The sequence below is a fragment of the Calonectris borealis genome, chromosome 3 (assembly GCF_964195595.1).
Source record: "Calonectris borealis chromosome 3, bCalBor7.hap1.2, whole genome shotgun sequence".
NCBI lineage: Eukaryota > Metazoa > Chordata > Aves > Procellariiformes > Procellariidae > Calonectris > Calonectris borealis.
The window spans coordinates 79,458,051-79,483,948 of NC_134314.1; the positions used below are offsets into that span (position 1 = coordinate 79,458,051).

A 25,898-nucleotide genomic window follows, 5' to 3' on the forward strand; every position below is an offset into this window, starting at 1 on the left:
ACTCACGGCTTTGAAATGCGATCCTACCTCAGGGGCGACAAAGTTGGCCGTGTAGCAGGGAGTCATGAGCAGCCCGTTCTCCGCTCTCAGTTGCTTGGCAAACCCAAAGTCACAGATCCTGATGGAATCTGGGTTTCCTGACTCATCCATGTAGAGGATATTACTTGGCTTGAGATCTCGGTGCACCACCTTAACAAGAAAGCAGTAAGTAAGAAGTGAGGAGAGGAGGTCAGGGAGCATCCAGGTTTGGCTGCCATTTCTGGTCTGCTGGTTGAGGTAGGTCAGGAGCTCATGCCGAAAATATTTAAGTTTTGGAGAAAAGTTGCTTAAAAGCCTTCGGCAAACGAAGGGAAAAAAAAAAGGTTAAAGTCTGTTAAAATCAGAAAGAACATGTTCGACAGCCTCTGCTGGTTTATTAAGATGGAGGCTGCTGCTCTAAGGGGACACCTTTCCTGAGGGCAGTCAGAGGGAGCTGCTGCACAAAAACCTCCGTGTCAGAGTCTCCTGGAACCTGATGGCCCTAAATATTCAGCTGAAAAGCAAAGAAGAAATCCCGTCATAGCAGGAAAGGGTGTAAGGGTCTTCTTGCGACTGTCCATGTGAGTGGTTCACACCTGAAGGGAGGGATTTTTTTTTTTCCTCATTTCAAAATGTATTCACAAAAATCCTTTCTGTAGGCACTGAACTTCAAGTGGCTGCGTGTTTTACCAGACATGCTGCATTTCAGTGATGGGAAAACAGCCTTTATTTGTAATGGCAAGACTGAAAAACTATCATGAAAACATAAAAGCCCAAGCACAAAATGCACTTGTTTTAACCATGAAACAGAAAAAGCAGCAAATATTTGACTAGTCATCCAAACTGCTTGTCCCTGAAAAGCAGAAAAGGAGAGACTTTCAAACTGCTGTATATAGAGAGCTTAGATTTTAAAAGGCAGCTTTTTAACAGCACGTCAGAACACTTTCCCATCAGCTGCTCAAAGTGCCACTTCATTTGGAAAGCTGAGCATTTGATTTTCTACCTATCTGCTGATTCAGCTACCCCGTTTGAAATTCTGTTAAAAGATCAGGTACTGCAATAATGACTGTGATAAAAAGTAAACAAGTAATATGTCAACAAGATACATGAACTTGAAAATCAGTATAGTTTGGGAATGAAAATACCACTTCAACATACTGCAGTTCAGTTGGGAAATGGCTAAAAAGCCTATGACCCTATTTCACGAAGCAAATGTAATTATAAATATGGAGAAAGATTTTTTTGGGGGAAAAAAACGGATTTACATCTCAGAGAAGCAAAATCAAAGCTATTTGCTTTTTCTAAAAGTCAGATTTTAAGACAGTTGATGCAGATAGCCAAAAAAGCAATGCTTACGCCCTGAGAGTGCAGGTAGTCCACAGTCCTGGTGATGGTGCACAGCACAGCGCTGGCCTCCCGCTCTGAGAAACACTTCTGCCGAAGAATGCGGTCCAGGAGCTCGCCTCCCCTCATCAGCTCCATCACCAGGTACACATATTTCCCATCATCATAGACCTGGAAGGGAAATAAAATAAATATATGTTTTGGACCCATTAACGTGGTAAAGGTTGGTCCCTTAATCACAGCGTTGGCTTGCTTATGTGAGATGTTGCAAGAAGAAAATGTCAGTTAATGTGTGGGAAATGTGCTTATTATGCTTAACAACAGAAAAGGCAACATTATAAAATCACTTCATCATCACTTTTTTCTCATGTCTGTAGCAACTTGCTGATTTGTCCATGCAGAAACGTAGCTTTCCTGATCTGCTATCATGTCAGCAGAGTAGACCAAGCTGCTAAAAGCAGCACCACTTCACACAGCCTGAAATGTCTGCTGGCTCTCACCCAAGCCTCCTCCTCAGTAGCGTTCTCTCTTTCCACTTCTGCAGGGTAACATTTGCCATTTCAAATATCAATATTTTCCTTTGACTCATGATCAGCTAAATGAACTGTATTATACTGTTGGACAAGACCTGCTTCCAATGATATTATATAGTTTAGATTTGCAGTTCTGGTGAATACATTGTTGACATCAGCCGCAAGATGTATTTACCTTCAACGTCAATGGCAAGGGGTAAAAGACTTTTTTTTCTATAGTGGAAGACAGCCATTTTCACGTCATAATCCTTTATCTGGACTGCAATAATAGGCGGTGATATAGTCATCAATGCTAAATGTTTTTGGAAAGGAATATAAAACCTTTTTTGCACAGATTTTAAGATACTTTTTAACACTTAGGAATTAGGGGACACTTTCCTGAGGGCATGTGATTAGAAATTTTTTATATACTTCTCTAAGGTCTGAACCATAACGTACTGGCCACTGACATCAGCAGGATTTTGTTCTGTAAACTCTGAATCTGACATGGTGTGGACAATCCTAGGTGAGACTGCAGACAGTGTAAGTAAAACATCTCTGACTAACGATCATTACTGCATGTAAGCATAGCGGAGGCTATTCTTCATATGAAATGCTGAAGAAAGATAGCTTCATGTTTTCTCAGGCTGCTTGAGTAGAAGGTAAATACTCCTTGGCATTGTGGTGGTGCATTTCCTCCCCTCCTTCCCCGAGGCCGCTCGTTGATCTCGGAAATTCCCATGAAACCTTGGCCTTGGTGCACTGAGCCTAGCGGCTGAGCGCTCCTTGACCGTATCAGAAACTCTGCATAAGCTGAGCTGGGAACGTACTCTCACTGCCTGGCCCAGGTGTTGAGTAGAACAACACTGAAACCTTGAGAATTTTTAGTAGTTACCACCTGGCACTGTGGCCAGGATAGAAATTTACGGATGACTAAAGCCAACCATCTTGAGAACCTATAAACAGTGGTCCAAAGTGAGACCCTTTGAGGTCTCCTGGACCGCAGTGGGCTGCGCCCAGCATCTCCCTCTGAGTGTGACGCCTCTCAGAGCTCGCGACCTCTCGAGTCTGTGATATTTGGAGGACCGTTGCCGACGACGGGACCTGGGCTGAACTCCTTCACTCCTCGAAGCTCAACCCTTCGCCTGTTGAGAAAGAAATGCCTAGACTTTCGACATGAATATTTCTTCACTGAAATCGAGGGGAATTTTTAACAGGTATACCTTCTGTACATATTATATATATATATTTTTCTGTCTGTCTATATGTGTGGACTAATAGTAAGCATAATTTGTAATTAAGTCATGATTATAGAAGACTCTACTAACACTTATTTCGTAAATATTAAATTAGTTAATGATTAAGTGCTACTAAAGTTTGTTAATGATTAGTTGATGATTAAATGCTGCTAAACACATATAGTCCCTAAGATATAAACCCTTTGATGATTTTCCTTTATATGTTTCATCCGTGTAATAAGTAATAGAGTGAACCTTGCCATCGAATTCTGTTAGGTCGCACCTTTATAAGTCTCTGTTAAGATCACTTTCTGCTAATACCTTTGAAGGTGATTCTTTAAGCGGCCTCTAAACCACTCATTTGTGACAGGCATTACAACACTATTGGGGAAAACCCTAGTGACTTTGTGAGCTCTCCTCTTCCCAACAGAGCAGATCCCACAGGTTGCATGGGAACGGCTGCTGCTCATGAAGGAGCATCCCCTGCCCAGCAGCACCACTGCGCATGCTTGGCAACTTGAAACACCCAACTAGGGAGATCTCGCTTCTGAAAAGCGCTGCAAAACCAAACACATTTTGTTGTTCTCCAGCACTGTGCCCCTTTGGTTTTATTTACAGTTGGTTAGACAGTAATTGGAGAATGTATAACCTGACCAGTCTTTCCAACTGCTATCCAGTAATTTGTTAAGTCATGGTTTTTCCCTTGATTTCAATGGCTCTGGTTTTAGCTCCGACCTTCAACTGAAGAATTTTCCAGACATGGACTAGTAGGTGAGCCTGCCTGTAAGGTGAAAATCATTTAATGCTGAAGTGCTCAAAGACTACTCACATCTTTAAGAGTAATGATATTTGGATGCTGTCCATATCGCAAGAGAATCTCAATTTCTTCAGAGGGGTCTCTCTTGCTCTTATCAATTATCTGGAATAAATGAAGCACAGTGTAGTAAGATACCGGCTAGCAGCACTAAGCACAAAACAAGCAATTTCTACAGTTTAAACAAGTTAAAGTTTAAAATTCTTCTATTAATCGTTACTCTAAGAGAGGACAGCTCAAACCCTGTGCAAATGAGAGCCATGCTGACTATATGCCAAAGCCAGATGGAGCAATAATTGGTTTAGATTCTGAAGGCATAGGCCCTCTTTTTGATGCCTATAGTTTTGTTTTCCTGTAAATAATGGCAGTTACAAGAAGTGTCATTTAGAAATCAAACAACCTGGAGAGTTTTAAAATAATAATAGTTTTAAAATTACCTCTTTGACATAAAAAATGGAAACGTTCATAATACTGGTATATGGTTGTATATCTGCTGATAAATTAATAGAAATTACTTATCAGGTGGGTTTGTCAGAAATGAAAATGTATAGACATTTACTGTCAGGGGAGGTCTGAGTTGAAGCTATTGGTAATCACTTGCTCTTTGGGCCATGCTGTTGTAATGAACAAGAGAGTGGCCAGAGATTGCATTTGGCCATGTAACCAAACTCCTTCCATTCCTAAGCTAGAAAGAAATCTGCTTTATGTATCACTTTTCTGTATTCAGCATCTTTTGCCTTATCAGAGAGAATAGTGAGACATGAAAACTTTTTAGTTTTATAGCAGCAGGTCTCAGAAAAACATGACACCTGCTGCCTAGAGAGCATCACTGCATGGAAAGCCTGCTGTTAGGATGGCACTGACTTCTCATCAATGCTATTACTTATATTTGGGATGTCAATCAAAAAGCTTCAATTATTTGCCCAGTTGACAGCACTGATTAATGTTCCTCAATTCACAGATTTAAATGATAAATATGAAACAAAAAATAGCTATAAAATCATGCAAGGGAGATATCCGTATTTTGGAATCTCAAATGCAACTGCACAGGGAATGGCGAAAGACTCATTCTACTAGAAACTCATTAGGAGTACAGTATTTTGGCACAATTTCTTATTGCTAGAAAACAGCAGCAGTACTTTTGAATAACAGGTGTACCGAAGAGGAATGGGTGGCATTTTCAGAAAAGCATAATTCCATTATTGGCTTGGATTTCAAGGCTTCCAACCTTAAATGTGGTTAGTTCTCTCTAAGAACTAGGCAAAGAGCACAATTTTAAAACAATGGTGTTTGCAGGGAAACAACTTTTTAAAAATCTCTTTTGTTAATGAGGATAAATGCCTGGCTGCTTTTGCATGCATTTTTTATGGCTTAATTACGGCAATACACATTTAAGTACATGTCTAGAATTTTAAGCATCAGTTATAATAGTCCATACTTGAATATATATCAGAGGTTTTGTAGTCATCATGACTGGCATGCATTTGCAGTGATAATTATGGTCAGTAGTTGTCCATGGCTGAGTATGCATTTGAAGCCATATCAGTGATTTGATTCTGAATTAATAGCAGCGTGACAAGTGAAAGTGCAACAGGGAGTCGGTGCAGGTAGATGGCTGTCATCCACATTTGAATAAATGAAGGAAAAACCTCAAAAACAGGTGAGTGGAAAAAATTCTGCTAGTAATTTCTCCTTAGAATAACATTGTTTTCCCAGTTTAGTTGAGACATTCTCAAAAAGCCAATAAAACCGTGATTGAATGACTCCTCATAAATACAACCACAGTGACTGAATGTGTCCCACTCAACCAATAACTCTAACATATAAAAAGATCCTCAGGGCCACTTCCTTGGCTAAACTAATATAGCTCTTGTCAAGTTAATGTAGTTACACACACGTGCACCTGTTAGGATCTGCCTGCCTTGTACAAACCAGCAGAATTTACTGCAGCAAGTATTACGGCCACTGTTTAAAGTACTGCTATCACTATGGTGCTGTAGCAAGCAATATATTCCAGATTCCTTTTCTGTTGTATTTTCCTGTGAAAGGAAATATCCAGAGCTGTGGAAAATTTTAAGCAACTATTAATAATGCAGGACTATAAATGGGTATATATGGCCTAAAAAAAATCCAAACCAAAAATAGTCTCAGCCATTGACACAAAACTCAAAATAACATAACCTGAAGCAGTCTGCTACTGGCTTAGTAGCAACAGCAGTAGATGATATTTAATGCTTCTAACTCACAATATGCTATACAAATATAAATCGCAAGACAGTCTCACTAAATATGCATGGTTTTTGCTTTAATGTGTGCACAAGTTGCGATACAGTGATTAAATGGACAAACTGCCCAAACCATACAACAAATCATTGTCAGAGCTGAGAAGGGACCTGCCAAATTCCTCTCAGTCCCTGGGCAGTCTGGTTGGACAGACCAGAACAACTTTTTTCCTCCACAGCGAGAGACTGTCACCCTGACGGTGCCTCTCTTCAGCGTGCCTGTGACTTACACTTGGCCCACGACTGATAAAGCAGCAAAGGAGGTGGCTGGTGCAACGTTAGCAGAAATCTCTCTTCAGTTCAGACTGGCTGCAGTTCACACAGTTTCTTTATTCACATGCTGCAATGGCCACAGCAGCTCCTTACGCCCTGTAGCTCCACTGTGACACCCGACTCTCCTGGTCTTCCTCTTCAGAAAGCGTTTCGGTGTGTCATTAAACCCATGCCAGACTTTCCAAAGAGGGAAGCTGCTATGTCAGGGTGGTTCAGCCGGTGGTTGCTGCCTCCTTTTGCACCCAGAGGTGTCTGCATCACAACATGAGGTGCTACATCCCCAGAACACCTGCAAATCTTGCCCCAACTTAGTGCCAAAATGAGCTGTAAAATGCAGGGGCTAAAGGAGATGTGTCGTGGGCTTCTGGTGATATTCATAAGTAGTTCTGAGATTCTCAAAAAGTATCAGATTAAATGAATTAAATTATGTAAGTGAAAAGGCAGTGGTTTCACTAGACAGGTGTAAAACAAGGGCTTTTTGTGCAGCTGCATTTTCTGATTTTCACTACGGGTGTTGCTGTATGTAACACGGAGGAAAAGCATGCTCCAGGCACCTTGTGCAGATGCAGCAGGAGAGAGGCAGGATGGAGGCAGACCCGGCACAGTCCCCTCTGCGCGCTCTCCCCACGCTCACCAGCCGGCCGCAGGGCTGCTTGGCCTCCCGGCAAAAGCATGTCGCGTCTGCCATACTTGTGCAGTAACCACTTTCTTCTCCAGACAGCAACACTCGGGCTGCTGGGCACAGAGTCCAAAATCACCGCGAACACCTTGTCCACAATCCTACATGCTCACCTACACACACGTCCCCCTTTCTGGAGTGGGTCAATGCCAAGATACATGAAGCAGCCTTGACCGTAATTTGAAAAGTGTTCACTAAGTCAGACTTAGCGATTGCCAGAGAAGGTGAGGGAGGCATTACAAAGTCTAACCGTGGTTGTACTCTGCCTCCTGGAAACAAACCAAGGCCCTCTTCTTGCTAGTCCTTTCCAGGGGGGACCTGGTGAGCACCTGCTGGCTCCTCGGGGCTGTGCTCCCACTGCACTGAGATCCGGTGCCCCCCGGGGCTCTCACAGGCTGGGGTCACAGATGTGACCAGTGGGCTTTGATCAGCGGTGAACCACTACCAGAGCAGACACCCATACCAGGCACTTGGCTTTCCATTTCTGCGTTACTGTTTCTTCCTCCTGCTCCTGCTTTGGAGTTTAATTATCTCTAATTTTTCAAGATCAGCTCCATTTTTCAAGATCACCTCTGCTTATGGAGAGGTTTTAGCTTTGTCCACTGAATTCAACCAGTGCAGATTGTGTAGACCAGACAACAGCGTATGTGGCACTTCACACCCAACCAATGTAGCAGTTAGGTATGGTCCTCAAACTAATTTTAATACAACATCTCTCACAGCTATGCTTTCAGGCTGCCCAGAGAGACCCCACAAGGATAGCCTGTTGTTGGCTACCCTACTCTAATGAGGACCAAGGGCTCTGCATTGTTTCCTACCTATATACTGGAAGCTGCAATGCTAGAAAGAAAAGAAGCATTTAATGTTACAGATATGGATACAGGAACTGCCGTACTCTCATCAGACTTCCTAGGTGAGACTACACATGGCCACAGCATGTGACACAGTGTCTGCTGTTGTTCAGAATTATTATTATTATTAATCAGTTTTTTTTTTTGCTATCTAGTAGCTTTCAAGCTCTACTGTTGGATGCTGGCAAGCTAAATATGTCTATCTGAATTTTAGATAGGCAATGACACTCTTAAACCCCGATTAAAAGCTGAGCAAAACTATGTAACTTCTAAATATTTCTTGTGGTAACAAAGAGCATTTGCCACCGTGGTCACTCTGTTTCTCTGAGACACTGTGTTTTGCACGAAGACAGACTCTTCCCTATTCCTCTCTGTGACAGCCCATGAACCTCCTGCAGTTCTTCCTGTGCAAGGAATGATGTCTTTTCTTTAGGAAATTCATTCTGATTTGAACTCAACTGAAATGTATACATAAACACCCCCTGTTACAGAATTAAGGGAAGACTTTCTCTGCTACTAGTCCTGAGGTTTTGAGGAATATGTAATGATGCTACTTTTCTATTTCTCTCCATAGATGTGTGGTGAAGAACACCAACTCAGAAAGCCATCATAATGTATAAATAACTGAAAATGTACAAGAGCTCTATTGTACTTTGGCAGAGAAGAGCTATGAAGCACAGGGGTTTTCTACTGTCCTTTAGAAAAATAAGAAACTGAGCCGTACAACAAATAGACTTTTCTCTATGTAGTGGACACCCAGGGATTGCTTCGAAACTCATCTATATTAAATAGTGGATGAAACAATTCCAGAGTAAAACGGGCTCAGCACATGCAATAGTGTCCTTTGTTCTAATAGGGGACTTGTTTGTTCTTTGACTAACACATCCTTTGTGTATTTCACTGACTAGCTGAAAGAAAAGGTGCATTTTCTTCAGCAGAATTTAGGGTAAGAACCTCATGATATTTTAAAATAAGTTGAGCACCATCAAAGGACAATACTGAACTCTTCCTCTAAAAAGGAAGAAAGGATCAGGAGAGAACATTTTCAAAATTCTAATTAACGTGTCTGGCCAGTTTTTACAAGTCCTTCTACGAGTCTTTTGCATGGAAAAAAATCACCCGATTCTCCCTTACTAATAGGTTTTCAATGTCTTCAGCCTTGCCAGAGTGGACTGATGAGTATAAAAGAGAGTATCAATACAGTTCTCTGTGGGTAAAGCCTTGCTGAAATTGGTACAGCAACTATATAGACAGTATATATTTATATTTGCTTGTTGCAGTTTTGTGAAGGTATTTGCGTGCCTCCAACTGTGTAGATCAATTTCTTCTTCTGGATCTAGTTATGCCATTAGCAGGCATTACAGTGCTCAGCTCTTTGATACCACCCACCAGCTGGGACTTATAGCCTTCACAGCCCTGCCAAAGAAACGGTACGTGTGAGCACTCCCTAATCCACTTTGGGCAGAATTAGCCCTGTTAATACAAATTGCCTTTTCAAACAGCTGAAATTAACCTGGGTGACCTTGCGCGAGGAGGATGGCTGTGTTCCTCACATGGAGTCCTCCATCACTACGGTTGTGAGATTGGAAAAAGGCAAGAGGTAGGAGGTGACAGTTAAACTGCCTTTGCTGTCTGGAAAATGAACAGCCTAAAAGAAAGGGTGAGAGAAAAGCAACAGAGTGAGAAAGAAGACAGAAAAGAAACATGAGATGCACTGATGGGAAGAGCAGTGATACGGGCCTGAGGAGAAAGGATGGGGCTCTGGCCAGGCCAAGCTGGAGCTAGCAGCGAGGAAACTCCTGTCTGTTGTTGGGTCTTCCTGTGCTGGGAGAAAGGACTTTGTGCATCTTTAATGAACAAACAAGACTGCATTAAAACATTTGCTTGGCTCTGACTTGACTTTTCCCCTTACGTGAAACAGGATGCAAAAGCTCTGTCTAATGACATCAATTGAAATGGGCAACAGTAGCCATCTGCCTTCTTGGGAAAGCTAAATGTACCTAATACTGGCACTGTGGTTTAACCCTTAACACCGTGGTGTGTGCCACTACCATAGACTGCAGCAAAAATTCTCCATTTTATTTTAGTGGATTTATTCCACAAGAAGAATTGGGAAGCATTAAAGGTACACCCTGCAACACAGACATGGATAAAAAGTAGGTTGTGGGGCTTTGACTGAGGAGCTTTAGTGGGTCATGCTGCAGCGGCAGAAGGCATAGCTTTTTTTGCCCCCGGTCCCAAGTGTAGACCAGTGTCTACCTCGCCTTCAGCTGCCCCAAGTGACCTTCCCTGGCAGCTGAAACAGAGATACAAGAGCATGAACTGGGGCAGCTGAGCCACTGGTACAGCCCTGATCTGCTGCTCTGGCTACAGCAACAGAAAGTCCAGCAGAAGTTCAGGGCAGACACCTGGGCATTGCAGTACCTTGAACAGCCACAGCTGAGGCTGCCAGTGTGTTTAGGCAGCAGGAGTATGTAAAGCTCCTTTTGACCAGCACCAGGGAACTTATGATGGCTTTGTGGAAAAAGCATGGAGGAGGAAGAGAGCCTTCTACACTTTTTAAAGCTGCTTTATTTTCTGTTACATACTTTGAAGTTTTTTCTAAAGCCTGTTTGGAGTGTAAGCATGGGTTAATCACATTTAAGAAGAGATTCATATAATACAGTGTGATGCGATACTCCCTGTAGAAATTCTTTCCTTTTCTGGGGGGGGGCGGGGATGACCAAAGGGAGAATTAATTTTGTGTCCCTTTGCACATTATGTCTACACCATATCTATGATATATTTGAAAATTCAGGGCACCACTGGTGGAACTGACTATAGGTGGGATTTGCATCTCTTCTGAAGAAAGGAGGTGCAGCAGCATGTAGAGTTTTTAACCTGACAGTTTCACCTACAATATTAATTCCAATGAAAGTGTCACAGAGAGAGAGTTCTGCAGTTCTGTGCCGCTGGAAAATGTACAGGTTTCCATTTCAGTAATATTTCCTTCTAAAACTAAGCCCTATTCATGCCAAGCATCTGTTTTAATTTGGTTCTTTTTTTGATGTCAAATTACTCAAGCTGGATGAAAATCACTGCAGAAAGGCTAACATTATTTAAAAGGACATGGTATAATTTTACATTTAAGATGTCTCCAAGGAGAACTATTCCAAGCCTAATAGTTTCTGAGGGACTATTTGCTGTGCTATTAGTTTTGATTAGCTCCAGAAGTTCATTCCCCCATCCATGCTTAAATCTTTCAGAAAAATAGTGAAATGAATTTCACTATAATAAGAGAAACAGGCCTAATTAGCAATACTTTTCTGAAATAAGCACTGGCCATCAGATCAAGCTGTGCGGGCGAGACATTAAACTTTCTGCACACAGAGCATTCCCACTGGCTGCCACTGTTTGCTGACTTAGCACTCCTAAGCTGTCAACTGGAACTGTAGTACTTAGTAATTAGCATTTATACAGTAGCACACATTTTCTGAGCAACACAGAAGCATTAACAAATTTGGTTCAATAGTACCCGTGAAACAGCAAAGCTCATTTTAGACAGAAGTCTGCAGTTTTGGAGGCAGAATAGGTGGGGAAGGCTCTGCACTGTGTTTTAGTCTGCTCTGCTCAGCCCTAGCACACGTCCTTGGATCAGATGGATGAGTTTTCAGTCCGTAAAATGACTGCAGTGCTACTCCCACTTTCTTTGACAAAAAGCTTCAGGGATGGAAACCAGTATATCATATTCAGATCTTATAAAAGGGGAAAATTATTACATCAATATGGAAGACAAATAAAAGAAACACGGTTTAAATGGCCCCAAAAGAGAAACAGAGCCACGAAGGACCAAATTCTGTCCAAAATACTTAGGTATTTGGCAAGCAGGCTAGAGAAGAGAAACATGATATTACTAAGCTGTAGGAAAACTGCTGCCTGATCCTAGGTCTCAGAAAAGATCTAGTTAGCAGTGAGAAATGCCATCATCTCACATTCTTCAGAGGCTCAGCCATGCCAAGGAGAGAGGCACTGTGAGCTTCGTGACCAAATGGGAAGGAGGCTGCAGGAATCCTTATGCCAGAGGGGTTGTACAACCGCGGCACATCTAAGATTTGCTCTGAAGCTGAGTTTAAGAGGTGGTCTGCACATATTTCTGTATTTCTATCTGCCTCCTCTGTTTATTTTGTTAAGACTTAAGCAACGCCTTGATCCCATTTACCCAAAAAGTCACCAGCCAGCAATGGCTCTTGCTGCTACAAACAAGCTTGCTGCTTGTAGAAGTGCTCAAGGCACTCCTGGCTGTCTGCCCTGCCTTCTTCTCCCAAGTTCTTCAAGCGGAGCCCAGCAGTCTGTACTGACCCATCCTTTCTGAAGCTGTAGCTGCAGGGTCCTGTCTATTTGAGCAGTGCCTCCTTGGAGAACTGACTTATTTCTATGGGGAGAGTATCTGGCAGAAATCTGAACACACTCAAATCAAAACAATAGAAAAATGAGACTCATTGAAGTTTTGTAGGTATTTGAGTAAACCCAAATCTTTAAAAACGAGGACAGCATATAAAATATGCTACATTGCCTCCTGCTGTGGTGAGTGAAATTGCACACAGCGGCCCTGGTCCAGTGTGGAAGTCAGGCCCTTTGATAAAGTTGTTTGAAACGGGAAAACCAAGAAAGCCTTCAAAAATACTCTCACAGATCAGACATAAGATCCTCATAGACAACTTTCTCCACCAATTCTTTGCTACTTTATCCATTTTACTGTAAATAATTTTCTCTTTCGATCATATCTAGAGGACACCCGTCCATGCCGTTTGTAATCACCCTTACCGTACCCACCATGGATTCCAGTTGTAGTCTAGGGCTCTTCATGCTGGTTTCTTTGCAGAGCACTCTGGAAAACAGCCCTCCCTATGCAAATCCAAAGCAGCGCAGAGATTTGTGCCTAAATCTGCTCTGAAGCCTGTATCTCCTACATAGCACCCTACAGCCTACTGAATCTGGTGCCACACTACCAGCTTAAGTATCCTTCAGACAGTGAAAAACATCTTTTACGGAAGTGTCTGGACAGCAGGATTTCCTGAATCCCAGCTTTATAAACCAAACTTCATGGGAGAACATGGTAAATGTTCTCTGTCGTTTATCAAGGTAAGAAGGGGTCTTATACCTCTGACCCTGCATTTTGTAAGGCTACCTTTCCACTAATATGACAGATCCAACTTCTTTGCATCTGAGGGGGAGGACGTCGTGGTCATATCCTTGAAAAGTCTGTTTTACCAACTGCTCTTACCATCAGACTTTTTTTTCTGAAACTCCCTTTTTTAGCTTCAAGACATTCTGTCTTGTCTTGCTGTCTTTAGCAGCCGAATGGTTGTCATCCATCATTTATATCACCTTAGAGATATTTATAGATTTTGATCGCATCCCACTGGACTCTTGTCTGTCTTACATCATATATATTTGTAGCTCTCTTGATAGACCTTGGCTTGTAATTCTTGCATATTTTCTGCTACAGATTTTCTCTAATTTGTTTATATTCTATCTTACACCATGGATACCAAAATAGCACACGGTCCCACGGGGTTTAGTAGTCCTACCCAGGTACTACAGGCAAAACGCACTTACTTATATGCAAGCATGTTAGTAAGACAGAAATCTATAGATTTGTTTTTCAATTTTATTAATAAAAGTTTAACTACACTAGTAACACATTTATGCAACGTTTGTCTGATGCTGGTATTCAAATCTTCATATTTCCATTCTACGAATTAATTGAGTATATTGAACAGCTTCATTACATATCATTCAGGGAATGAAAGCAAATAGGAATGAAAATTTTGGGGGAGACTGCAGTCAGAGATATTTTCTCAATAAAATATTGGAAAGTATCTTTCAGAATCATCAGTATGATCCTGCAGAGGCAAGAGATATGCTCTTCATAGATAATGTGATAAGCCATCTCAGGGAAGAGCAAGGACAGAGGCTTATGGAAGCACAGTTATCACTCCCATTTCCCTTCAGTTAGGTTTTTTAATGAGGTCTTTTTAGATCACATTATATTCTTCCTGATGCCATTTTCCCTCTGAGTGTGAGGTGTGATAGAGCCATACTCTCATCCATATAAACCTTACTGTGACAGCCACCCAGCAAAGTCAAGAGGAGTTTGCATGACCAGGGATCGAACGAGAACTGAGACAGAACCTCAGCATCTGATCCATACCCATTCAGCCCATCCTCTCCCTTGCAGAGTCCTGTTACTGCTCTGCTCCAGCAGCAGGTAACTTCTGCTAAATTTCAAAGCTAAATTTAAAGGGGATGCATTTACCAGTGGCTCTGACCTGGAGATCTCTGCATATACCCTGGGGCCTGAGCCCTGTACCATGTTCTGGCGCAGGCAGAGGGAGGAAAGGTCGGACGAGCAGTAGATGGGTACCTGCTGGTGTTGACAAGCTGGCAGGCTCAGGGCCAAGAAATCTGAGGTTATCCAGCAAACTTTCCATTGACTTGCCTATTAAAATACTGATATATTTATCCATGTTCCACCAGACACTAGGTACCTCTCACAGACAAAAATAGACACAAACCCTCCCCTGAAAATTTCACAGTCTGTTTCACTTTAAAGGAAAGTCACTTTAGTGACTTTCTATGGTTAAGAAGAAACAAATCTAAGCAAATGTCTCTAGATCTACAGACACCTTAACTGTCAAGGAGATTTGAAGACCTTTGGACTGATTTTTTTTTCTTCTTTTTTTTTTTTCTTTTCCTGTTTCAATAAATAAAGCTACATGTGTCCAGGCTTCCTATTTTCTTTAAAGAATTGCAGAAGAGTGCACCACTCTGCAGTCAATCTTAGACGACTACCTTTTCTTTGTTATTCATGCTTTCTGCATTCAGCACTAAAATCCTGACATAACCATAATATAGGTTATGGAGAAAAAGTTGTAGAGCCAACTAAATACCACCGTGTAACCTCCTGCCTTCAGATTAGCATGATATTGTATCTACTTACACCAACCACCTAAAAACAACCAACCAAACCAAGACCATCAATGGGAGAGGAAAATGAAGTTTGAAGAGATTATGAAACAGCTCTGGAACTCATACAGCTTTTCGTGACTATGTCGCTCACTGTTAGTAGCAAATAAATAGAGGTAAATAGCAAGTCTGATTACACAGGCCCGCTAAAAACAGCTCTCATGAGTTACTGACTTCTATTTATTGATAGCATGTTGACATCACTTCTCTGCTGGTATTGCATTTTTATAGCTAATTAAAATGCACCTTCTCCCCAGTCTGCACATACCAAAACATGCCGAGATAGATGTACTTTCAGTGCTTCGTAATTACCAGAATTATGTATGAACTGTAGGATTTACTGGGACTCTAAACTAACCTGTATCCCAGAGGCAGACATAGACTGCAAAATCTGGCTTTGCTCACAGCTGTAGAACATTTGGAGACAAATAGTTGGCTAGTACATTACAGAGATAGGAAAAAGTCATGAAATTCACATGTGTTTCGAGATCCAAATTCCACTGTAATATTGGCATCTGCAAAATTGGACTTGTCATTTGGGACTATCTCTACTGTATGTTTTTCTTCTTCAAAGGAGGGAGAAGCATATATCCTGTCCTTTTACCCAGTTCTTTGCCCTGGCTCTAACAGCATGGAAGGACTAAAAATCCATAAGACTTAACCAGCTAGATATTCTTTTGACCTGGAGAAGAAAACAGTTGGCATCAAGCTGTTGAAGCTGGCACCTATGCCACCTGCCTCTGCAACGTTTGGGGCAGTTACCATATCAGCGGTAGAATAGGCCATAGCCGCAGCAGTTTTTACTTGGCTATTATCCACCAGTAATCTCTCCTGCTGGTAAGGAGCCAATCTAAATAGAGAAATCTTTAGAAAAAGGGGGATGCAATCAGGTCCTTTGCAAACTTACTTAATCTGGCATCAGTAAGAAGCAGATCTGAAAATCCAGCTTGAAAGCTTCACTACATGTAGGGATCCAAGCTTGAAACCAGCGCAATGGTTTCAGGTAAGGAAAAACTTTTGGAATAGGCTAATTGCATCAAATCTCTGGCAGGTTTTGAAAAATCTGATTCACCAAGAACTCTGAACTGTAGCATTTCCTTTGTTTTCCAAATGAGAGCTCTTAATCTGTTTAGGCTTCCATTGCAGACTTTCTTCCATCCACATAAATCCTCCCATCTGCTCTAGCATCATTCTTTTACTTAATTGACTTATTTTCTCTAGATACTGATGTGACTGAAATAGTTTGATCTGATTTTCCTTTATTTCTCACCTCATTGTTACATTTATACCCATGTAAAGCTTGTAACTGTGATCGACAATGCAAGTTCCCTTTGCTATTAAAAATCATTATGCCTGCTGTAGTCAGGATGATCAATATTCTAGCAGAAGAACCTGAAACATGTTAGAGGTCCGTCAGAGGAGAAACACTCTTTTTTCCCCGTCTTTCTTCTTTCTGCCAGAGTCTTATAAAGCATTCAGAAGAATGAACAATATACTTACTTGTATTTCAGAACTTTGTACTTTTCTTCACTTGGGAATGAGATGGAAAGAAAGTCTAAGAGTTAAATGTTGAAAGTACCCCAGAGTATGTACATGCAGTAGAATATGATACAAAGACTTGCTAAACCAACAGCTACCTGCACTGACCCAGGTAGGTGGCTACTAGTTTCAGGGTAGACTCAGTTTGCAGGAAATCTGGCTGTCTACAAGGTTTTCTGTTGCATGGTACTGAAATGCTCTCAGAAGTGGAGATATAAGTCTGAATTCTTAAATATTGCATTTTGGAGCCTAAGGGCACGTCTAAAATAGATTTAGAGTTTATTATTAGCATTTCATTTTTACAGATGACATGGAAGAAGAGGGAATAGGTTGCAAGAAAATTCTCTTCTTCTGCAGGTTCAATGATTGGATTTACAAAGGCAGTTAGAGGCCTACAGGTGCATAGAGGTGTCTGGGGGGACTTCCAAAAGCACCTCAGTGAGTGACGTGCCGAGTCTCACTGAACTCTCAAACAAGTGAAATTCCAGATCTGTTCAAGTGCTTTTACAACACGAGCAAAGAACTTCTTTGCACTGCTAGACATCTAATTATCCCTGTAAGATACCCCCCAATTAGTTGCAGATGGCCAGCAAAAGAAAAAGGGATGAAATGTGTTGCATTTTAATAAATATATTCTGTTTCTGGGCTAGGTTTTGTTTTTCTGAGTGGATTTTCTGGCTGTAGCTCTGACTCAAGTTACTCTGGCTCGGTACTCTGCAGTCTCAATATGGCACTACACAGCAATAGTAAATAAGGCCTGGTGAGTGGCAGCCTCCATGGAGGGATTATTTACCCAGTGACATGATGTGTGTCTTCCCACGGTGATGCCACCACGTCATTTCCTTAACTCCTTTGCTACACCAGCTTCCCCTGGGGAGACGGGATGATGCTCTCTGACGTGTTGGCAGTTCATCTTAAAGAGGGAGCTTTTAATGAGGTGGTGCCAGGCAAATGGGGCTGCTGCCTATCATACAAACTATCACTGCAGATATTTTTTCCTGTGAATGTTATGTATTAGGGAGCACCGAGAAAATTATACTTACTGCAAGAAATGAAAAGAGTCTAATTACAGTGATTTTTATAGAGAGAGTTAAAGGATGCATGTCAAAAGGGACTGATATATAATTATGATAATATCAGTTGCAACTCCTGTGCTATCTAATTACTTGAAATGGATGGCATTGTGCTATCTTTGTGAAAGTGAGCTACTTTGATAACAAAATGATATAATCTTAATATGAAATAAAAATAAAATTGAAAGGAAAGTAGAATGAATATATTGGCAGGAATAATAATCAAAGAGACAGCACTCAATGTGCTGGAAAGACAGTACAAACAGAAACCCACCAGCCGTCTCCAACCCCAAATCTGGGCGACACATTTGACTCACACTGTGGCAGAAACCGAGATGCTGCGCATGTTGCCTAAACTGGTAGTCAAAATCAAGACATATTGGCATGACAAGAAAAGAGTCGTAAGAAGTGGAGGAAGAAAGGAATAAAAGGAGGAAAGATTAATAAAAATGGGAAAGAGCATAAACCTAGCAATCAAAGTGTTAAACTCTTCTGGAGTTTTAAGTGTCTCCACGTGTTGAGTTTGCTCTGGATCCTCTGAGGTACTCCAAACCCCCAGCTGCTGAGTAGGTGCTGGACCTTCCTGGATTCAGGCACTCAGACATCTTTGAGGACCGAGGTCTTTCTATTTTGGTTTCATGCTGGCTGTATTACACTGATAAAACTGTCAGCAATACTTGATATAAATAAAATATTAAAGTTATTACTTTAATTTAACATACATTTTGTTCATCACAGATGGAATTTAATTACACAGAACCCATACCTACTATAATGTAATGCCATCTGTTGACAAATGACCTGGACACTGGAAAAACCTAATTTTTCCATTCATTAGAAATTAAAATCCTAGCATGTTCATGCGCAAGCCCACGGACCTGCTGGTAGGTCTACGCTCCTAATTATGATGTAGCCTAGAAAAATCAACAGTTATTTGAACAGTGACACCAACAGATTGTCAGTTATTAGTGGCTTCCAGATTTTTGTGTCCATCACAGGGAGACACCAAAACTTTCATGGACTTTCATGGATACTGCATTATCATCAGTCTTGTAATGGAAAATAATACTGAATAAAAGGCTTAATATTATTCTACTGACTACCTGCAGCTCATTTATCTCATGGACTGCAGTTTGGATCACTTCTTTAAGCTCGCATCATCTCATTTAATAGCAAAGACACAATCTCATTTATAAGCTAAGTTTACATATCTTTTCTAAAATTTTAAAATAAGAAAAGTAGGGCGGCAATTGGCTAGAATCCCTTGTTTACTGCAAGTTTGGTAAACACATTTCTCTATGTACTGATTCCAAGGAGTTGCTTTTTGTCTTTATGCTCATTTAAGCAATCTGTTCCCATGAGATCATACAGAATGAAAGGATCTTAACTGTCCGTGTCTTTTCAAATTCATTATACTAATTCCTCATTTAATCCAATCTTGTCTCTTTTTGGTACGAGAACAAAAACATGAAATACTTTTGTATCATATGAGTATTTTAATTGCTATGCCTTTTTCTTAAAGAAAATCGAATGTTTGGAACTCTTCCTCTGAGCCGAAACCTCGCAATCACTTGCCACATACATTGGTCTGTTCTGCCCCCTGTAATAGCTGCATACTGTTTATTCAATAGCATTTAATAGAGATTGTGACTTAGTCCTCTGAGCATGACCTTCCAAAGCAGCTCTACGGAAGTTCTTCCCTACCAGAAAAGGTTCCCTTATACCTACCTCCTAGCAGTTTCCTGGCCTCTGCAGCGACTCTGTTTTACGTAGTGTTGCTTGACCACGTCTGAAGTTCACTGACTTGTCTTTAATATCCAACTAAATTCCACTGAATTAATGTTTTAAATCTCTGCTGAAGATTGCCTTTTGCTCCTTTGTGTAGCATGTTGGGGTTGAATGTCAAGGAGACAAAAGGAAATCTAAGTTTTTGAAGGTGATCATGGTTTTCACGGATAAATCTGTCTAATTACAATAAAAAATGTCAGAACTAAAGAACCTGAGAAAGAAGAATAAAATGCTATTTCAACTTTGCAATCATTTTATATGTTATTGTGTTTATTATGATGATTCAATGTATCTAGTTTGCAAGGAATCAGGATTTCCATGCAAGACTGTAAAGGTTTTTTCCATCCAGGAATTTTACTTGATGAGATTAAGGTGTGAGAAATAATATAAGGCTTATCATGAAACCTGTCATCTTCCAAAAGAAAGAAAAACGAGCAACACTCGCCAACAAGAAATAAGCCAACAGAATATCCACTGACCGCACTGCTGCCCAGGCTGGCAGAGCGGTCTCAACCACATTTCTGGCATCTACCAGAAGGCTTTCTTACCTTCACTGCAAACTCTGTTTCTGTAGCTTTATGAACACATCTCTTGCACACTGAATAGGAGCCAATTCCTATGTCCTCCTTGATCTCGTATCCATCTGTAAAGTGAATGTTGTTCCCATGTAACTGCTATAGGGAAAGACAAAAGAAACAAGGTAATCAGGACATGGGTATGTAAAAGCAAGGACTAGCAATAAAGGAATTGCTTGATCTCTTCTCCTTCACAGAGCTCTCTTCTCCTTAGCAGTTTTTCTAAGTCCAGTTTAAAAAATCTGAAGCTCTTTAGTTAGACAAGTGTGTCCCTTCCCTTTTTACCTTTTTCCAGTCTGTAAGATGGACTTGTCCATGTAGAAGTAACGGCAAAAAAGCAGTGATTTTCTGTACTATTTATGGAATGCAGACAATCACCTCCTATTAGAAATTCAAAGGAAACTGTGGGCCCAAATCCCCTGACAAACCCACATATCTCGACAATATAAACGTATTTCTAATTACAGATAACTTCTAAACAACTGATAGCTTCACAGTCTTCAAAACAGATATCCCACATACGGGGTGTGTCTCCAGACCACTGGAGGTCTTGTCCAGGATACGTTTAATTATGATTTTTGTGTGAGAGAAAAGTTACTATTTTAAGACAACCTAATTTAAGAAAATATATTACTAGTGAAAATAGTAAGAAAATACTTTAAAATTTCTAATTTTATTTATTGAAAGGCATAGAATGAACTATGGCATCATTAGTTCATATGCCTTTTAGAAACTGTCTGGGCAGGTGAATTGGTTAAATGGTGAAACCCAAATCTGAGGCCTTGCAAATTCCATCCCAGGACTCAAGAAATGGCCAGCAGCTCTAAAAATCCTCTAAAATCCTCTGTTTAAAAATGTAACCTCACTAACACAGTCCGCACAGAACCTTCTAAATTATAAGACACACATGTGTTAATATTCAATACATTTTTACAAAGCAAACCACAGGAATATATATAAAATTTCTGGGATGTAATTGCTTGGATAACATTTCACTTACTGTTGCATAAGAGAATCTTTAAGAATATGACATATTCCACTGTAAATTATTAAAATAAGGACGAAAACTATGAAAACCTATGAAAACCACAGGCAGGGGCTCTCTCCTTGAGGCATGCACACCTCTGGCTGTGGGTAGGAGAGGAACTTTTTCCTTGTGGGAAAATTTGCTGCATCTTTGAGCAGCCTAGTTCTTTCTCCTGATTCACTGTTCCCCTGATGTATTGAGACATTTGTAGCAATCTATTTCTGTTAAATTACAATAACTGGAGAGCATGTTGTAGGGGAATGGCAGCAAAGAACCAGGTGTCTGGCAAGTGTCCTTCCCCCGTCAAGCCGCTCTGGGTTATGTGAGTACACCCAGGCTCTTCTGCAATAGCACCAGGAACGCGGTGGCCTCTTACACCCCGGAGCTTGGGCTCTGTGTCCGTGGAAGCCTTCAGCAGTAGTTCATTAAGCCCCTTTGCCAACACAGACTGTATCATGTAATCCAAGACAAAACTGTTGAGAATAGCATGCGTTCACTGAAAAAACAACACTTCATTGCCCTGTACGCACAACTGGAATAGTGTTTCAGGAATTCAGAGGTACTTTCATTTCAGTTGTGATAAGGTGCAATTCCTACTTCCTTTGTAAAGGCTTGGAGAACGTGAACTTAAAGATAAAAGCCTTCGGGAAAAAATTCTCATTTTCCACCTCCTACATGCTGCATGTAAACACCTCCTGCCTACACTGGGTAGCTGTGAAATACCAGTGAGAACGCTGAGGCAGTTTAAATACACTATGCACATATGTATCTGCCCATCAAGCGTGAAGTGTAACATCAGCATCGGTACCTGCACAATTGGATGGACGGTGATTTTGTGCACATCTTGCTGTGCAGGCTCCTGCACCAAGTTAGAGGCCACGAAGCTGAACCCTCTGAAAAGATGATGAGCATTGGCACTTGGAGGAACACCTGGGGAGTCTGTAGGAGAAGGAAGAAAATGGCCTCATGAGCTGCACAAAAGATCAGAAAGTAATAGCATAGCACCTGCAACAGTCACCCCTGCCAGTCAACAGCAGGTCCTGCTAAACTGGCAGACACATGTGAATATAATCCACCTCCATATCAAGGCTTTGGTGTGCCTTCTCCATCCCGTTCCTCTGGATCTGAACAGTGCAGGGGTATTTTTTGCAAGGATCTCTCCTCTTGGATACAGAGGTTTTTTTCACAGTGCATGTTCATTCTTAGGCAAAGCACTGCCTGTGCCAGGAGTCTGCACAGAGAGAGAAGGCGCAGGACGCGAGGCTAGGAGAAAGACAGATGGCTCAAGGCAGGGCGCTCCTTTGGCTTAACACAGGTTCTCCAGGGAGCGGAAAAAAGTTGCAAGCTGCTATATCTGTCCTTTGCAGCACACGTTGACTACAGAAATTACAAAGGCTAAAGTGCTTTCTGCGTAATGTGGTACGTTGTGTGGGTCAGGAGAATGTAGAAGAGACAGGACCTGAAGCAAGTGTAAAAGTGCGATGCTCCAGTAGGGGTGGTTTGTGGCCTCATAAGGATCTTTCTGGAGCAGCTTTAGGAGCTGTGACTTACTCCAGGAAGATGCTGGTTGACTTGTCCTCAGATGTTCAAAATGACTAGGAGTGTTTTAACTAACCTTCATGGACTTTTTCTCCTTACTGCTTCCTCTGACATGGCAAATCCAGGGGAGGAATGGCTGGAGATCAAAGAGCCCTGAATAATTCTACCTTTGGAATGAAATAACTAGAGAGCAGTTCCTGGTACCTACGCCACTGCTCGCTGAGAGAAACGGCCTGCCAAACCAAGAAGAGAAGATTTGCACTTCACTTAAAATTCTGAAAAGCTTTAAAGAGGTCTTCCTCCCTAGTGTATGTTTTGTCCCAGCTATTTTCATATGCAAGAAAGAGTCGCATTTCAAACCATTCCTTGGTAGCTGGGTAGCAGGCTGGGTATTATAAAACCTATAGTACTAAAATTTGCTCACCTTTTATTTGTTCTTTTTTCCTCCTCTCCCCTTCACATTTCCTCCAGTACAATACGTGATTTACCATGGCAAAGTTACAGAGCTAAACTTCCTTTAGAAAGCTATCTCCTTGTAGGAAGTGTGTAAATACCCAGTTTCACTACAGTAAAGAAAATACATCCCCAGTGGACCTTATATCTGACTCACCTGCCTACACCGTCAGCACCACCCAGTAGTGTGAAGGGCAATGGCATGGAAGACTAAGTATTGCTTGAGGTCCTGAAAATATGTGAGAATGTATTTTGTTGTGTGGACGTTCCCTGTATAAATCTACTGATCAAATGAACAGAGGATCTGAAGCCAGAATATGGTAAAAACAAATTATCTGCTCAGAAATAAACAAAACTGAGACTGCAGCTAATTCTGTATCACATTACAAAGCCGCCTCAGCTTTGACAGGAGTCAGAAATAAGCACAGCAAGTCAGACCTTACTGCAAAGTACGTGGAGAAGCTTGTGTTTTGGTAAAACGACATGGGCTATTTGTTTATGTCAGTGTATTGATGTGCACTCTCCTTGCAAATGCATGGATGAATCACACCAGACCTCTTGCATCACTGGGTACTTCTTACAATGGCATATATACAACAGTGATTTTCCAAGAAGGATTAATTAAGAGGAAAGAATGTTTGTTTTAAAAAAAGAATGACAATAATTCAAATCTCAACACTCCTGAACTTCAAAAAGCTGTTATCCGGTTCTAAAATTTAAGTGCTAGGTCATCTCTATTTAAAAATAACTGTTCGTTCATAATTCAATGCCAATCTCTTTATCAAACACTGTAGAAGAACTACTGATTATTTGGTGTTCAATATTAAATATTCATCACCACCAACTGATATGCCCATCATACGAATTAAATGTTAAAACACCTGTGTTAAGTGCAAAATTATCTTTAAATTATGTTAATTAACTGATAGCTATGAAATCTAAATCATTTTCCTAGTCTTGATAAATCCACAATCATTTCATATGTCTGAATTAGACCCACTTGCAAACACCAGTCTTGTATAATGATTATCTTTCTCCCTGTGAAAGTCATAATGCTTTGTCCCACTAGAGCATCTAATTTACAGGATTTTCAAAGGCTTCATAAATCTTAAATAATTTACTTCAGTACCCTTCACTGGGGTTAGCAAACAGAGGAGGAAATTTAGATCGTTCAGGTGCAATTTTACATATTTTTTCTCAGCAGTAAAGCCAGCCTAAGACATCCCTGCTGGTTACAGCATGCTGCCCCATCACTTACATCGGTACAAACATTTGTGGACTGAAATCTAAGTTGGATCATCAGAATGATCTTGGTTTGATCCTTGTTCAAATCACCATTTATAACCTGGATTGCTTCAGTCTCCCACTCCCTGTGAGGAGCTGAGTCAGCACAAACGAGATAGGGGTCCACAGTGGTGGACTTACGAAACAAGCGGCCAGAAAAAGCGACTCCAACTCAGACGAATCCCTGAAAAAAAGGGATGTGAAACTATACCTATAGAGACGAACTGTCGCTGTCAGAAACCACATCTTTGGTGCACTCAGAGCTGAGATTAGGCATCCACAGAAAGCTTTTTCAACCTCCAGGCTAAAAAACCTTTTTGAGATACAGCAAATCACTGGATCCAAAACTTTGACATAAACCTGTTTCCAGGCAGGAGAATTCATTCATAAAGACAGAGTGCAAAATGACTGTATGTATCTGTGCCCCCTCCTTGGTAATATCTTTCTGACAGCTTTATTAAACAATGACTGCATTATCATCATGACACAGGAATTATTACACTGCTTTCTGTCTGGGTACGTTCTCAATAACAGGGTAAGTTTGTATGGGGGGCCCTATGTCATAACAGAAAAAAACACAAAATAAAAAAGGCTCTTGTTTGATTCCACCAGCAATATGAGACAGTATTAAACACTCTTGTGATGCTCTCCCCTTCTGGTTGACCAAACCAGTCAACAGTCAGGGGCTGCAAAATATGCTGCCAGTCTGCAGGGGCTTTTCTATTGCTCAGGAAGTGTAAAGGGATTCACACTTTCAGTTACACACTTCCTATTTTCATAGAATCATAGAATCATAGAATCATAGAATCATACAGGTTGGAAAAGACCTCTAAGATCATCGTGTCCAACCGTCAACCCAACACACCATGCCCACTAAACCATGTCCCTAAGGGCCTCATCTACATGTCTTTTAAATACCTCCAGGGATAGTGACTCCACCACTTCCCTGGGCAGCCTGTTCCAAGGCCTGACCACTCTTTCAGTAAAGAAATTTCTCCTAATGTTCAATCTAAACCTCCCTTGGCGCAACTTGAGGCCATTTCCTCTCATCCTATCGCTAGTTACTTGGCAGAAGAGACCAACACCCACCTCGCTACAACCTCCCTTCAGGTAGTTGTAGAGCGCGATGAGGTCTCCCCTCAGCCTCCTCTTCTCCAGACTAAACAGTCCCAGGTCCCTCAGCCGCTCCTCATAAGACTTGTGCTCCAGGCCCTTCACCAGCTTCATTGCCCTCCTCTGAACACGCTCCAGCACCTCCATGTCCTTCGTGTAGTGAGGGGCCCAAAACTGAACACAGTATTCGAGGTGCGGCCTCACTAGTGCCGAGTACAGGGGCACGATCACCTCCCTGCTCCTGCTGGCCACACTATTTCTGATACAGGCCAGGATGCCGTTGGCCTTCTTGGCCACCTGGGCACACTGCCGGCTCATGTTCAGCCGGCTGTCAATCAGCACCCCCAGGTCCTTTTCCTCTGGGCAGCTTTCCAGCCACTCTTCCCCAAGCCTGTAGCGTTGCCGGGGGTTGTTGTGGCCGAAGTGAAACGACAGCGTTTGATTGTCAGGCCATTTTCCATAATAGCACGAAGCAGAACTGAGGCAGA

General features: G+C 41.5%; 1 protein-coding gene across 1 annotated transcript in view; it reads right to left on the reverse strand.

The window, feature by feature from the left end:
* Window positions 1-25,898, reverse strand: part of RPS6KA2 (ribosomal protein S6 kinase A2) — a 179,370-nt gene that overhangs the window by 12,376 nt on the left and 141,096 nt on the right. The window contains exons 13-17 of the mRNA XM_075146316.1: window positions 21,830-21,960; window positions 19,968-20,093; window positions 3,942-4,031; window positions 1,375-1,533; window positions 28-189 (exon numbers count right to left, since the gene is read on the reverse strand). Of these exons, the coding sequence (XP_075002417.1) occupies window positions 28-189; window positions 1,375-1,533; window positions 3,942-4,031; window positions 19,968-20,093; window positions 21,830-21,960 (668 nt within the window). The remainder of the gene's footprint in view (window positions 1-27; window positions 190-1,374; window positions 1,534-3,941; window positions 4,032-19,967; window positions 20,094-21,829; window positions 21,961-25,898) is intronic.